We start from the raw sequence: 16486 nt of genomic DNA, 5'->3' as shown, positions 1-16486 counted from the left end.
GCTTTACACGATTCATGCCGGACATCGACGGCCTTGCGTCGTCGGCACGTTGTCATGCGAGCGATACAACACGAGAGAGCTTGAGCCGAGCTGCAAGCCCATCGACGATCCCAGCTGATGACGGTGGTAGCTACCTATAAGTAAGAAGCAAGCTGGTCCTGCCTGCTGCATTCGTGATGTCGAATCTATTTGACTTTGCAGTGAGGAAGTCACGATGGATAAATAGATAGCCGTTTCTGGTCGATACAATCCTTCACGAGTCATCGGATTATACATCTCAGTTCCCAGCACTTATACCATAAGCTCAATATGCGCTTGTCGGTGGTGTTCTCAGTCCTGGCTGCCATCACGACATGCGTAGCAGCACCAACCAATGACCGTCACAAATATGTGCTTCATGAAAAGCGAGAAGCAGCGCCTCATCAATGGACGAAGCGGTCCAGAGCACATGGCTCTCACATGTTGCCAGTGAGAATCGGCCTCACCCAGAACAACCTGCACAAAGCAGAAGAATATATTCTAGATGTTTCAGACCCGAAGTCTCCCAACTTTGGTAGGTACAGAATGCTACCTCTAGCAAGATCTGCCTAACAGAATTGACCAGGCAAGCATTGGTCGGCGGAGCAAGTGGCCAACACATTCGCACCATCGAAGCATACGACAAACCAGGTCGAATCATGGCTAACAAAGTCCGGCATTGACCCAAGCAGATTGAGCTATTCCACAGGTCGCAACTGGGTTCAATTCGATGCCACAGTCGACGAGACCGAAACCCTTTTCAACACGCAATACCATGTCTATGAACATGCTGACGGCGGCTTCCGCATTGCTTGCGACGAGTATCATCTGCCGGAAAGTGTTCGTTCCCACATCGACTTTGCGATGCCAACGATCCAGCTTGAAGGTATGCGACCAATGCCAAAAGTCCTACCAGAATTAATGGCGCCGTCCCCTATCCATGGCTTAACGGGATTGGCGAATTGCAGTCAGCTTATAACCATCGAATGCATGAGAGAGATCTACCAATTTGGACCGGGAAACACCAGCACTCCAGGTAATGAGATTGGCATCGGTGAGTGGGCCGACTTCCTCTACCAGCCTGATCTGGATATCTTCTTCAACAATTTCACTACGCCAAAGATCCCACAAGGCATTCGGCCTGAGTTCATCAGCATAGATGGAGGTCAAACCGCCAACTTCACGTACAACAATGAGACTGGAGCCGGGCTGGAGTCCGCGCTCGACTTTGACACGGTGTACTCGATCGTCTATCCGCAGAAGGTCAGGCTCTACCAAGTCGGAGATGGCGTAAATGTGGACAGCGTCGGTACTTTCAACATCTTCCTCGATGCGCTTGATGCATCGTATTGCACGTACCTTGGAGGCGACCAGCCTTATGTCGATCCGGCCTACCCCGACCCGAATGAGGGTGGATATACCGGGCCCCTTCAGTGTGGTGGTGCTCCCAACTCATCGGTCTACTCATTCTCATATGGTCAGATCGAAGCCTCACTACCCGTCGCATATCAGACACGACAATGCCACGAATGGATGAAACTAGCTCTTCAGGGTGTGAGTGTTCTCTTCGCGAGTGGTGATTCAGGCGTCGCAAATCGTTACAACGCAGGCTACAACAACAGCTGCCTATTAGAGGAAGGTCCATACGTTGACCAAGATGGGACCCGTTTCTCACCTTCATTCCCGGTCAACTGTCCATGGGTAACTTCGAGTAAGTCGATCTGCACCTAACCCACAAAAAGCCCCACTAACGTCACCCCCTAGTCGGAGGCACAGACCTCCTCGGCGGCCGAAACGGAACCATCAACGGCGGAGAACAGGCCGTAGCCCAACCAAACAACATAACGTACAAACTCGACTACTACTCCGGCGGCGGCTTCTCAAACGTCTTCTCCCTCCCGTCCTACCAGGCCTCCGCAGTAACCGGCTATCTACACAACTACCCTCCCCCCTACAACTCCTCCACATACAATAACACAGGCACATCCCGCGCATACCCCGACATGTCAGCTTTGAGTCTCAAGCTCGCCACAGTCTACCTCGGCGATTCATATGGAGTAGGCGGCACTTCAGCTAGCACACCGCTTGTCGCGGGGTTGATCACGTTGCTCAACGAGGAGAGGTTAGCAGCCGGCAAGGGAACTATTGGATTCCTGAACCCGACGTTGTATGCGCATCCGGAGATGTTCAATGATATCACTGTGGGTGGGAATCCTGGTTGTGGCACGGAGGGTTTTAAGACTGCGCCGGGGTGGGATCCTGTTACGGGTATGGGAAGTCCGATTTATCCCAAGATGAGGGAGGTGTTCCTTGGTTTGCCCTGACCGATAGTGTCGGATGGACCGGGACAAGGCGATCGATACCCTGGAGATAGATTGAGTTGGCGCTCCACAGGTAGCTAAAAATGATTATCCTTACTGACTGGCGACGAATCGAGAGAATTATGGATGTGGTGTGATGTTTCGAGATGGGACATTGTCCACGGGCGTCATGTAGATATACAATTCCTAAACACTTTTCAGTCTTCACTACTCAGTCTCTCGGTTCAGCGGTCACACAGCAGCGAAGAGCAATAAGCAAATGCAGGTATGTGGTATGTAACTCATCTCATTAGATCCACCAGTCTTGAATGTTCATTGCTCATAGAGCGTGCTTATGCTATATCAATATACAAAGTCATGGCACAATGCCAATACCAAGACCCAATCCTCTACCAAACCCCCTCTGCCAAGATCCTATGCTCCAGTGTGTGGCTTTGGCCATCTACCGTTCCATCCATACGCCAACCGACTTTTGCCATAATACCCACTCTACATATTCGCCAACTGCTCATCTATCGCTCTATCGAGGAAGGTCCTCCTCTCACCAACCGGTACCTCAGCCTGTAACCTCTGCTCAACCAGCGCCCGAACTTGCTTCTTCGTCACACTGTCTAGGTCGACTTCCGCCAGGACATCTCTGATAGCACCGATAATGGCATCATTCGACGGACCCGCTGCATGAGCAGTCCTGAAATCGAATGTGCTGCCCGGTCGGCTCTGAGTCTGGTGAAGACCAAGCAGTGACCGCGACCCAGCGAAAGACATATTCGAGTTCTGGTTGTATGGTCCTGGACTTGGGCTCTTCATCCTTCGCGCGCTGTTGACGCTGAGTAGTGAGTTGCGCCGTCCGTGCATGGAGAACGGCTGATCTTTGTACGTGTTCATGCCGGTCATGTTGCTTGCCCGATTGAATGGCATAGGTGATTGGGGTGGTACCATGTATGGTGTGCCGTGTTGATGACCGAAGTTGTTGAGAATGGTGCTCGTTGGCTTGACTGATGAGTATGTGCTTTGCATGTCGTCCATCTCGTAGCCTGGGTTGTCCGAGTATGGCGCGTACCCTTTCTCCTGGTAGTCGCCGTTCGGATCGCCACGTCGGCCTGGTAGGCCATTCATCGTTGCGTAGTCGTCCCACTTCTGAAGAGGTATCGATCTGGGGTCGAAGCCTTCTTCTTGTACTGCTATCACTTTCTTGTCTCCCTGTTCCCCGATGACGATACGTGTGTTACCCCAGGAAAAGTCGTCTTGTTTCCAGAAAGAGTAGATAGGAAGGACAAAGCTGTAGATCGGATATGCAAGGATATAGATGATCATCCAGCCTATGTGCTGCCATTGTCGTTTGAGGATAAAGATAACAGCTTGTAGACCATACACGGCTCCTATCATGATAAGGGAAACGAGAGGCAATGCACTTGAGCCACTAGCGACTGTGTAGATGAGGTAGACCAGATAGACACAGGTAGCTGGAAGCATCACCGTACCGAAGAGATCCAGAAAGACGACGAAACGCATCGAGAAGCAGCAGAAGCCGCACAAGTCTTTGAGCCATACCAGCTCAGCCAGATTGTGAACAGTCGAATTGATCCATCGTCGTCTCTGGGAAAGCAAGATTGACCAGGTCTCAGGAGCTGCTGTGAGGGCCATCGCATCTGGAACGAATTTGAAGGACATGTGTGGGAAGTGCTTTGTCATCAAAGTTGTTAGCCATCGATCCTCACCCAATGAAAGCAGGTTCTTCAAGTGAAGCGTGTCGACATCACAAATCGCATAATCCTGAATGACCTTGTCGGAGATGATGAGCGGTTTGCCCTTGTCGGCTGTTCGTAGACGGTACATGCTGAAACTAAGACTTGTTAGTAGTGGTCGATGAAATTACAGGAATGTACATACCATCCAGGTAAACAGGTGACGCTGCCAAACAGCGACTCGAAAGCCTTGGAGAGATGATGAGAGATGTAGTACTCGTAAACCTGGATCATAGTCCACCAACTTCGATCTTCGTTTTCCAGACTAGTCTCACCGCAAATGCCGGCAATCTTTGCGTCATTGGCACAAGCAGCGACGAGGCGGTTCAGAGAGTCTTCCTTGACCATGGTATCGGCATCAACCATAAAGAGGTACTCGTATAGCTCGGGGTCCACACCGATGATATTGTTGATCTGGTGGAACATCTCCAATTCCAGCGGCGACATAGCAGCACGGTGGTGAACACGATTCAAGAACTGCATGAGCAGGATCTGCGAATCTCGTTTACCTCTGTTGCCAGGCTTGCTCTTGTTCTGCTCAGACTCTTTGCCAACCTTGACGACGACGATGTACGGGACAACGTTACCTTCGAATTCATATAAACCTGAGTAGACCTTGCCATAGTTGAGCTGAAGGTTGCCACTTCCGACTGATCTGAAGGGAAGCGCAGGAGGATCAATTTTCGGATCCACACCCAGAATATCGAGCACGATCTTTGGAGTAGGTCTGTCATTACCACCACCAACGATCATGCCGTCGCAGATGACACAAATCAACTTTCGCTTGTTGTCGTATTGCAAAGCTGTCAAAGAGTCCAGTGATTTTCGAAGATGTTCTTCACCTTCTGTATAGGCAGGAACTTGACATATGACAAACTTGTCCTGAGGCGAAGGCCGTCGCTTAGAACCCAGCTGAAGGGCTGCTAAGAACTTGGTAAGAATCACACAGCACAGTATGATAGCGAATGCGAGCAGTATGTAGTTGTTGACCTGGCATCGAGCTGACTCTCGGAAATCTGGTTCACCTTTATAGAAAGCGTTGTTCAAGCAGTTCAGACTGTTCTGCCAGATGGCAGTGTTGCCCCATTTGTCGCTGACGTCTTCTCCAGGATGTTGCTGGAAGAGCTCAGTAACCTCGTCTGGGAAGAATTTGTAGGTCGTAAAGTCGTTCATGCGATCGAGAGTGTAGAAGTAGTCGGTGAGATCATAAATCTTCTTGTGAACCACAACCCAATATCTCATGTCGTCCGAAGCCTGCTTCCGAATGTCCTTCCACGAAACGACGAGATCACCCTTGTAATACTGTTTTAGGGCAGGTAGAAAGACCGAACCAAACCAGTCCCATGAGTAAAGTGCAGTTGTGGGGTCACCTTGCATTCTTTCACCATTGTTGTGCACGCCGTTGCCGAGCTGTTGAGCAGCAGTGTCGTTGAACTGCAGGGTTACACTTTCGTCCACATTGAGTCCCGGGCAAGCTCGGCTAAGTGGTGCTGGAAAGTATGCGTCGAGGTTGAGCCCTGCGAAAGGTTGCATGTTATCGGCATTGGTCTTGATGTTCGAGTCACTGTGCTGCAACTTGTAGAATTTGCTCATGTCGTAGACCTTGCCGTAAATGCTCACATAGTAGTCATCATCTCCGGTGTGGTAACCAACCTCCTTCGCGTTCCATGCCTTATCGTTGTTCGGACACAGAAGTTTCCCGAAGGCGACAATATAAAAGATGATAAAAGCGTTGAACAAGAATATGATCGAAACCAAGACGAATTTCTCTCGCCATGCCATCCGCACATCTGGACGCTTCATGCGACCAATGGCTCGCAGTAGAATAGAAGGCATAAAGAAGGTGAGGGCCCACACGACGCTCACCCACGCTTGACGGCCTTTGCTGGCTTTCTTCGTTTCGATCTTTTTGGGATCGGCCATTTCAGGATCCATAGCCGTATACTTTCCGAATTCGTGGTCATAGTAGAGAGCATCTTCTTGATGTTCATCTCCCTTCGCACCTAGACCATAATCACCACCAATTGTGCGAACAGTCTTTGCCTGAGTCGGAGCCATAGACTTGGGCCGTGCGGCCATGTCGAGGAGATTCTCTCTGCTGTCTTGCACGCTCATGGCGTCGTGCATAGGTGGGAAAAAGCCACTGCCATTGTGTGGCGGCTGAGACGAGTAGCCCGTGGCGAAGGGATTCTCGATGAAGCTGCCATCCATGGGTTTCATGTCGAGCATCGTTTCGGCTTCCCACCAAGCGCTTTCTCTCATCCAGATCCTTTCGCGGCCAAGGACGACTTCACCGTTACTCCATCCTCGTTCGAGCATGAACGTCTCGACGCCATCACGGCCATCTTTGCAACCGAGCCTGGAGTACCTGGTGACAAACTCTTCAACATCGAAGTCCGCAGTGAAATCGAGATGTTTGTTTCGTCTGTTGGCCCACTCGGGAAGTCGCCAAGCTCGTAGTTGTCGGGAGACGGCACCAGCTGACCATGCAGAAGTTGAGGTTGGTAGTGATGCCAAAGTGGCGGGTGAGTCATCGGTTGGATGCAGAGACAGCTGAGTCCACACCCGACTACTGGCAAGAGTGGCAGACAAGTCAAATCGTCCCTTAGTGCCAAAGTTGAGTATGCCATCTCCGGTGGGATACAGCAGTGTCCTCAAGAAGCCACCTTGTTCAGCCTCTACTCCTATACGCTCAAGAATCCCATGTCTGCGGTCCCGATCGTGCTCCCGCTCTCGGCTAGTTGGGCCTCCAACTATACCGAGATCAGCCTCGACCTCAGCAATGGAAGTCTGCATCTCTTTTAGCACCGAATGCCCAGCTGTAACCACCCCGACACCATCTTCTTTCATTTCAGCATTGATGCCTTTTGTATCATCGAAGACGCTTCGAAGCGCAACAGCTTTTCCGAGAGCCTCTCCTGGGATGTCAACTACACTGACGCTGACTTCATCGCCATTGTTGGTTGCATAGTCTGGAGTAACATCACCATTGGTATTTGCGCTCAGTCCGCTTGTAATGGCATCGTTAGCCTTCGCAATAACCCAGTCCACAAGAGCTTCGTACATGCCAGCGATAAGAACTTGTCTGTCATCTGTTGTACACTGCCTAAGCAGGACTTCAGGCTCGATACCTATCAGCCCTCCAACATCTTCGCTGATGTCTTCCAGCTGCTCGGCATCGACAAGGAAGCCGAGAGAGTCTCCCAATTTCAACAATGCAGCTAATGCAGAGAGCAAGCCACGATATGATGAGCCTTTGATGCCGATTGCCTTCAGCGCATTCTTGAAGTCCTCCGCAGAAGCTGCGTCATCGGCAGTGGGTAGGTAAGATGGGGGATCGTATGTGGAGGACCGGTTGAGCAGGCTGTATTGGTGAAGCGGTTTCAGACCTAGGTATTCACGTTCTGAGGCGGATGAAACGGAGGCATGGAGGTAGTAGAAGACGTCGAATGCGCGGTAGCCTTGTTCGGTGGGAATGTTGAGGAGACCGCGATCGACGTCGATGCCGGATGTGGACAAGGCAAGCTTGATGCCGGTTACCTTGCCGGCCAAAGAGATGGTGTAGGTAGCAGCGAGCGACGAGTGCCTTCCTGTCTCGTGGTTCGAAGGAGTAACGCATGTGAGGAAGGGCCTGACAGCAGTCAAAGCCGAAAAGAGAGCATCTGGAGCATCGACCGGCAGTACTCGAAGAAATTGTGTAAGAAGGGAGGGCGTCGACGGGTGTGCTGAAGCCAAGACAATGCACCCATCCTCAGCTCTTCTCCTGGCGTGCTCCCATGCTTTCACCGCGATCTCATCGTCGACTGTGCCTCCAGTTCTTCCCAGTGCATCCGGATTTTGTGCCGTAGACCAGGTGTTCACTGCGAGACTTGTGCTGGCATCTAGCGCATATGACTGGCCGGATGAGTATATGTTGTGAAGGGCGTTTAACAAGGTTGTCGTCGAGACTTGCTGCGGTTGTTGTGCTGTTGAGCGAGCACCCATAGCCGCAGACTGGCCGGACATGTGCGAGTACCGGTTCGCCATCTTGGTGCTTCCCCTGCCAGACAACAGTCCCCGACAGGGTAAGGGCTGCTGTTGTCTTTACTGATGTCGTTGATGTCTCCCAGCTTCAAGCCAAGCACTCTTGTATAGTCCAATATGTCCTTTTGCCACAATATTGCCTGACCAAAGTATCTCGAAACCAGGGGAAACTCGCTGCTGGCGTCGTGCAGGTATTGCTTCGTAAGATATTATTGTATTAGTCGTAAAAAGTCGGATCTAGAGTTCGTAGCGAATGACTATGTTGTTGAACGATAAACAGAAAGCAGTGAAGCACAGCGAGAAATGTTGACAACAGGATGGTACGAGTAAGCGACCAAAGCAGAGCAAAGATGGAACAGTATGAGGGTCTCGAGGAAGGAACTGTCTGCGGCGCTCTTTCCAGGGCAATACAGCACCGTTACGGCCACAATTCTGGTCAGACAGCACTTGGTGGCTTAGAGATGAGCAGGGAGGTGGATCCAGCTTGGACACGAAGCTCAAAATAGTCCGCCTAAACCTTGTACGCCCCTGTTGCATCTGCCTTTCCGACGCCATCTCAGCATGATCCTTCTATGCTGACAAGGATCCGCCAGCGTCGCTATGGAGACTTCTCAAGGAGCCAATGTCGGTCCCTTTATTTTGTGCTCTCCTGACCGTGGTGACCGCGTTGGTGTGCAGATGTTGTGTTGTTTGCATGTTGGTGCGATTCTCAAGAAAACAGTGTTTCTGCAGCCCAAGAACGTTGTACGTCCAACGCTTCCGATCAACTCGTGTTTGACCATGTGTTGTGAGGGGTCGTAGTACTTCGGCGTGTCGGTCAGCTCAGCAACGAGCACGAGATATCGCACATGTACTCAAGACAAGCGAGTGGCCTTGCTGACGTTTTCAAACTGTATTATTTATTATCGATACACTGCACCGTCCATGGCATGATCCGAGGCATGGATATGGCGTGTGTGTGTAGTCCTCCGTAGCAAAATCGTTGGGAGCGACCCGATGTTCTCAGAGAAGTTGGATCTGCAGGCCACGCAGCACTGCAGCTAAGACATATCTTTTGTCCTAGACTTGCTGTGTTCAGTCGGGCGAGGACCATCGAGTGTATGACAGTAGTGTACTTAGCAGCCGCTACTCCGACCTCAGACGGCGCACAGCATGGTAGGTACTGTGCATTGTATGTGCGAGTCGTAGATTACGTAGATTCGGAAATATCGCACGGATAGTCAAGTGCGCATCGACAGCACAGAGCATCTCCATGTGTCGAAGACAACGTCGACAGCAAAATCGTCAGGTGGTTGCCATGATTTGCCATCCCATCGAGGTCAACTCTGGGGTAATCGTTTGCTATTCGACGCCGCTCCCAAACCAATCGAAATTTAGGCTCTGTTTTGGCCTCGATCTAACCGGATCTACCTTGCATGGGCGAACCTTGTTGGCCGCGTCTTCAATAATGTCAATTATCTTGTAACAGACCAGCACGCTCGAGACATGATATGAATTGCATTGTCACCAGTCTGACAGTCGCGAGGCAATCGATGGATGATGAAAGTTATGACTACTATCTGCACATAAGACCACGAAGCCCGGCTGAGAGAATGTCAGCAGCGAGCATCAAAAATATATCGCATGTCACCACGTCTTTTCGCGTGTTGGATGAGGATCATTGTTTGAGGCGAAATCCTGCTAAGACCTGGATCGTGTTCTGCCTTTTCTTGGACCTGTCATTACATACATCGAAAAAGGACCATTACTGCGCCCCTTCTCGCTTCCACTATGGGGCTCTGCAGGCGAAGACAAGCCTGGTGCTTGTGTGATGAGCAGACTTCTTACATTTGTCCTTTGCTGTGTATGACTGCTGCGTTCGAGTGAGCTAGCTGTTCTTCTACCTCCAGCACTCATAGTCTCTCGTTTCTATACTCACCAACGCCTAGCTGTACTATCCGAGTCTTGTGGTGGTCGCTCCCTGCTCAACAAAATCAACAGCAGGAAGGAACTCGGGCAACGCCTTCCACATCTCGAATAGTCCTCAACACTCGTTTCATCGATCAGTGGCCACTGCCAGAAGTCGCTATATACTATACAGTCAATAGTAGCAACAGTACATCATCAAATACACGGCATAGTCAGCAAGAGTAGCCAACATGGCGGCTGCCATGGGCGGCAATATCCCAGCTCATATGCAGGCCTCGCTGTCGGCTTTGCCTGCACATCTGCAATCAGATACACATTTGACAGCACATCTGGCCAGTCGGTTTCATGTCAGCCTTCCTACAGCCAAGCTATCGTCACAGGCCCTGATATGCTTGAACACATACACATCCTCCACCAGGGGCCCGAATGGCGGAAAGGAGGGCAGCGCCATGGCGGAGGCTGAGGATCTGGCCAGGAGGGCGTGGACAAGACTAGGGAGCAGAGGCGAAGATCAGGCTGTTGTCTTCTTGTGAGTCCGAAAAGAGAAATATAAACATCATGGACGGGTGGTTGCTGACATTTGTGCTACAGCGGAGAATCTGGCGCCGGAAAGACGACCGTTCGATCGCATCTCCTCTCCTCCTTCCTCTCCTTCTCCTCCACACCTCTTTCCGCGAAACTGTCCCTCGCCGCCTTCGTTTTCGATACCCTAACCACCACCAAGACCCATGCAACACAGACTGCTTCAAAGGCCGGTCTTTTCTGCGAGTTGCAATATGACGCGTCCTCCACGAGTCCGACACTCATCGGTGGCAAGCTGCTCAATCACAGACTTGAAAGAGCCCGACTAGCATCTGTGCCGACGGGCGAACGAAGCTTCCACGTCCTTTACTATCTCTTGGCCGGCACCAGCGCTGCTGAGAAGCAACATCTTGGCCTCGAATCTCATGCAAGCATAGCGCACCCTTCTGGTGGTCTGCATAGGTCTGCTAGTGTCAGCGCCCAGAAGAGATGGCGATATTTGGGACATCCAACTCAGATGAAAGTGGGCATAAATGATGCCGAAGGCTTCCAGCATTTCAAGACCGCTCTGCGCAAACTCGAGTTTCCCAGATCCGAGATTGCTGAGATCTGTCAGATTCTTGCTGCCATCCTCCACATTGGCCAACTCGAATTCGGCGTCGGTCAGCGTACTTTGACTGCTGCTGAAGAAAGTGGTGGTTATTCGCATGAGGGTGGCGAAAGCGTCACAATTGTGAAGAACAGAGAGACTCTCGAATATGTTGCCGCCTTCCTTGGTCTGAGCGTGCATGATCTGGAAGAGAGCTTGCGCTACAAGACTAAGACCATCCACCGCGAGCGCGTGACAGTCATGCTCGATGCAAAGGGTGCGAGAGACAACGCCGACGAGCTGGCAAAGACCCTCTACTCGCTGCTCGTTGAATACATCATTGAGCAGATAAATTCGAGAACATGCGCTGTCGAAGAAGCCGTGGCCAACACCGTCTCCATCATTGACTTCCCTGGCTTTGCCGAGACAACATCAACTGGCTCTACCCTTGACCAGCTGCTCAATAACGCTGCTACCGAGTCTCTGTACAACATCTGCCTGCAAAGCTTTTACGAGAAAAGAGCTGAATTGCTGGAGAGCGAAGAGGTCAGCGTACCTGCTACCAGTTACATGGACAATTCAGACACAGTTCGCGGGCTTTTGAAGCACGGAAACGGACTTCTTGCAATCGTTGATGATCAGTCCAAGAGAGGGAGGACAGACATACAACTGCTCGAGGCCCTGAGAAAACGCTTCGAGGGCAAGAATAAGGCTATTACCGTCAGCAGTGCGACAGCCACCCTGCCTGGGAGCAATTTTGCAACAACCAACCAGAATGCCTCCTTCACCATCAAGCACTATGAAGGCGAAGTCGAATACCCCATCAACGGCTTGGTCGAGCAGAACAGCGATGTCGTCTCTGGCGACTTGATGAACCTGATCAAATCTACCAAGAGCGACTTCATAGGTGGCCTTTTCGGCCAGGAAGCCCTCAACACTGTCAGTCATCCTAAGGAGAAGACAACAATCGTACAAGCGCAAGTTAGCTCCAAGCCCACGAGAGCGCCCAGCGTGTCAAGAAAGAAGTTTCAGCAGCTTCAGCGCATGGAAAGCCGAAAAGCTGATAGGTCTCCTGCCCTCGATCCGGAAGGCGACGAGGAATCACTGGAAAGGAAACCTTCCAGGCAGAACAAGCCTGGCGCTACCGGTTTGAGCCAAGGTGCTGCTGCACAATTCCTTGCTTCCCTGGACAACATCAACAAGTCCTTGACTGCTCCCAACTCGAATGCCTACTTCATTTTCTGCTTGAAACCAAATGACAGGAGGATAGCCAACCAATTTGACAGCAAGTGTGTCCGTACACAGATCCAGACTTGGGGTATCGCGGATATCAGTCAACGCCTCCGTGTCGCAGACTTCAGCCTCTTCTTGCCATTTGGTGAGTTCTTGGGACTAGCTGGGTCCGATCAGTCCGTCGTCGGCAGCGACTCGGAAAATGCACAGCTCGTCATCGAGGACAAGCAATGGCCACCAAATGAAGCCAGAGTCGGCAACACCGGCGTCTTCTTAAGTGAGAGGTGTTGGGCCAGCATAGCAGTGTCTGGAGCTCAAGCTACTCACTATTTCGGTGTTGACGAGGACGGCTTATCTGTTGGCACACCCGGCCAAGGTGCAAACCCATTCAGCGACTCGAAAGCCCGCTTGTATGCTTCTCAGCAAGACCTCAGTTATGGTGATGAAACCAAGGGAGGTTACTTCAGCAGCAAAGAGATCGACACTCGATCGGAAGCAGGCGCCTCTGCCTTCAACGGTGGCGACATGTTCAGGAACCTTGAAACTAAAGAAGAACTTGCCGAAAAGGGCAACAAGAAAAAGATGCAAGAGGTAGATGTTATACCTACGACCGGCAGGCGAAAGAGGTGGCTTTTCGTCGTCTATCTGCTCACTTGGTACTTGCCAGACTTCACGATTTCGTTTGTTGGCCGGATGAAGCGAAAGGATATTCGAACCGCTTGGAGAGAAAAGTACGCCATCAACTTGCTGATCTGGCTGAGTTGTTTGTCTGCTGCATTCTTCATTGTCATCTTTCCCGAGCTCATTTGCCCCAAGCAGTATGTTTTCTCTTCCGATGAGCTTTCTGGACACAACGGCAAAGACGGGGCAAACTCATACATCGCTATCCGTGGAGAGGTCTTCAACCTAGGTGACTTCATGCCAAGTCACTATCCGAGCATCATTCCGCAGAAGTCGATGGAGAAATACGCTGGTGTCGATGCGACGAGCCTGTTCCCGGTCCAGGTGTCTGCTCTTTGTCAAGGTGTCGATGGCAGAGTCGATCCAACTGTCCAGCTCGATTACACCTCGACAAACACATCCGGATCCGCAACCCTCATCAGCACCAATGACCCCAATCGACAGTATCATGACTTCAGATACTTTACAAACGACTCGCGTCCAGACTGGTTCTTCGAGCAAATGATGGTCCTCCGGGGCCAATACAAGAAGGGCAGCATTGGCTATACCAGCCAGTACGTCAAGACTTTGGCTGACAAGAAGGGCAAGCAGATCGCTTTACTTAACGGAAGGGTCTACGACTTTACTACTTACCAGGCGGGTGGCAGGACCATTCAGGCACCTCCTGGTGAAGAAAAGCCAACTGATGTCAACACTGACTTTATGGACAGCTCGGTCACAGCACTTTTCCAAGGGCGAGCTGGACAAGATGTGACAAGATATTGGGAAGCACTACCTCTTGACCCTGCTCTACGAAGCCGTATGCAGGTCTGTCTCGACAACTTGTTCTTCGTCGGCGTTCAGGACACTCGTAACTCAGCACAGTGTCTGTTCGCTCGGTATATTCTTCTGGCTGTCTCGCTTCTCATGTGTTCCGTTATTGCATTCAAGTTCTTTGCAGCTTTGCAATTTGGCGGTAAGAATGTGCCCGAGAACCTCGACAAGTTCGTTATATGTCAGGTGCCGGCATACACCGAAGACGAGGACTCTTTGCGCCGCGCCATCGATTCAGCCGCCAGAATGAAGTACGACGACAAGAGGAAACTTCTGGTTGTCATTTGTGATGGTATGATTATCGGACAAGGCAACGACAGACCGACACCCCGTATCGTTCTGGACATCTTAGGAGTTTCCGAAACTGTTGATCCAGAACCATTGAGCTTCGAGTCTCTGGGTGAGGGTATGAAGCAACACAACATGGGTAAAGTCTACTCTGGTCTCTACGAAGTGCAAGGTCACATCGTGCCCTTCCTAGTCATCGTCAAGGTCGGCAAACCCTCGGAAGTGTCAAAGCCTGGAAACCGTGGCAAGCGTGACTCTCAAATGGTCTTCATGCGCTTCCTCAACCGGGTCCATTACAACCTGCCCATGAGTCCTCTAGAGCTCGAAGTCCATCATCAGATACGCAACATCATTGGTGTCAACCCGACATTCTACGAGTTCATGCTACAGATCGATGCAGATACAGTCGTTGCACCCGATTCCGCAACAAGGATGGTAGCAGCCATGCTGCGAGATACACGAATCGTGGCGGTCTGTGGTGAAACATCGATATCCAATGCCAAACAATCCATCATAACCATGATTCAGGTGTATGAATATTTCATCTCGCACAACCTGACGAAAGCCTTCGAATCCCTGTTCGGTTCAGTTACTTGCTTGCCAGGTTGTTTCACAATGTACCGAATCAGAGCTGCCGAGACCGGAAAGCCTCTCTTTGTCAGCAAGGAAATCATTGACGACTACTCTGAGATTCGTGTGGACACTCTGCATATGAAAAACCTCTTACATCTGGGTGAAGACAGGTATCTCACGACCCTTCTTCTCAAGTATCACAACAAGTACAAGACCAAGTTTATCTTCCACGCTCACGCATGGACCGTTGCACCTGACAATTGGAGTGTGTTCATGTCTCAACGTCGACGATGGATCAACAGTACGGTGCACAATTTGATGGAATTGATCCCTCTACAACAACTCTGCGGTTTCTGCTGTTTCAGTATGAGATTCATTGTGTTCCTCGACTTGCTCTCAACCATTGTGGCGCCTGTGACAGTGGCCTACATTGTATATCTGATTGTCCTGGTCTCAACACAAAGCGGCGTCGTACCGCTGATGGCTTTCATTCTTCTTGGTGCGATCTATGGTCTTCAGGCAATCATTTTCATTCTTAGAAAGAAGTGGGAAATGATTGGTTGGATGATTATCTACATCCTGGCCATGCCTGTTTTCTCCTTCGCATTACCACTATATTCCTTCTGGCACATGGACGACTTCAGTTGGGGTAACACACGTGTTGTCACAGGCGACAACGGCAAGCAGGTCCTTATCACAGATGAGGGCAAGTTCGATCCAGACTCCATCCCGAAGAAGAAATGGGAAGAGTATCAAGCAGAGCTTTGGGATGCACAAACTCAACGAGATGACGCAAAATCCGAGATCTCCGGCTACAGTTATGCTACCAAGTCCTATCATCCAGCCGCTTCGGTTTATGGTGGCGCTCCGCCGCCTGTCTATCATGACGGAACGCATCTTTTGCCTATGTCCCGATCAGCATCGGCGATGGATATGGTTCCTCGGTCGACGTCTCCGTACAACGGCGGTTACAACCAGAGTCGGATGTCGCTCGCTGCTTCAGAGATGATGGCTAGGAGTATGGCGGATATGGAGATGGCGGATCTGACGGGTCTACCTACTGATGATGCTATCCTCAATGAGATCCGCGACATTCTGCGGACAGCAGATTTGATGACTGTTACGAAGAAGAGTGTTAAGGTCGAGTTGGAGAAGAGGTTTGGATGCTCTTTGGATGCGAAGAGAGCGTATATTGGGTCTGCTACTGAAGCGGTTCTGTCTGGCCAGCTATGATTGCTTGATCGTTTGAGCGGCTGAAGCAAGCACAGTGCGCTATTCCATGATCGTACATGACAAGATCATCAGCATTATCTATGATGCGGACAGCGTTGGAAAAGTCAAAGCGGTGTCTGGAGTATAGGAGCCTTGGAAGCTCGCGGCACATGCGCAGTTGTGCTTGGATATTGGTATAGAATGGTTGGGTGGGCATTGCTGGATATTGCATGTTGCAAGGAGCGGTCACTTTGGGGCGGTGCCAGGGCATCATGAAGAGTTGTATAGGTACAGGATAGCTAGCGGATAAGTAATACTTTGCTCGACATAACATACCATGCTTGAGGAGTAGCTCCCCATTGACGCAGTCCCAATATGTCGTCGTGCTTGAATTACTACAGGTACATCATTGCATCGACGGGTAGCTTCCTGTATGGACGTGCCATTTTTATTCACTGCTCTAGACACCCCGAACTTCGCCTACAGCCACGAATATATGCGGATGGGCCGCAGCATAGTACGGGTCGACCGACCTTTTGGGTTATAGGCATTGAAGATTG

At 50.9% G+C, this 16486-nt stretch overlaps 3 protein-coding genes across 3 annotated transcripts; 2 read left to right on the top strand and 1 right to left on the bottom strand.

Annotated features, from left to right (window-relative positions):
• Positions 1-309: 309 nt before the first annotated feature.
• On the top strand, positions 310-2342 carry PMZ80_005931 (uncharacterized protein; the record flags this gene model as incomplete). Its single annotated transcript, XM_064874348.1, has 3 exons — positions 310-553; positions 605-1729; positions 1783-2342. The coding sequence occupies 3 exons, from the start codon at positions 310-312 to the stop codon at positions 2340-2342; spliced, it is 1929 nt and encodes a 642-aa protein (XP_064730070.1).
• A 486-nt stretch (positions 2343-2828) lies between these two features.
• Positions 2829-8110, bottom strand: PMZ80_005930 (uncharacterized protein; the record flags this gene model as incomplete). Its single annotated transcript, XM_064874347.1, has 2 exons — positions 2829-4182; positions 4230-8110. 2 exons carry the CDS (start codon positions 8108-8110, stop codon positions 2829-2831), a joined length of 5235 nt encoding a protein of 1744 aa, XP_064730069.1.
• Positions 8111-10245: 2135 nt separating this feature from the next.
• On the top strand, positions 10246-15947 carry PMZ80_005929 (uncharacterized protein; the record flags this gene model as incomplete). Its single annotated transcript, XM_064874346.1, has 2 exons — positions 10246-10544; positions 10607-15947. The coding sequence occupies 2 exons, from the start codon at positions 10246-10248 to the stop codon at positions 15945-15947; spliced, it is 5640 nt and encodes a 1879-aa protein (XP_064730068.1).
• Positions 15948-16486: the final 539 nt, after the last annotated feature.

The sequence above is a fragment of the Knufia obscura genome (genome assembly GCF_036327395.1).
Source record: "Knufia obscura strain CCFEE 5817 isolate CBS 148926 chromosome Unknown scaffold_6, whole genome shotgun sequence".
Lineage (NCBI taxonomy): Eukaryota > Fungi > Ascomycota > Eurotiomycetes > Chaetothyriales > Trichomeriaceae > Knufia > Knufia obscura.
The sequence above is the reverse complement of the archived record's forward strand: the minus strand, read 5'-3'. Positions and strand labels throughout refer to the sequence as shown.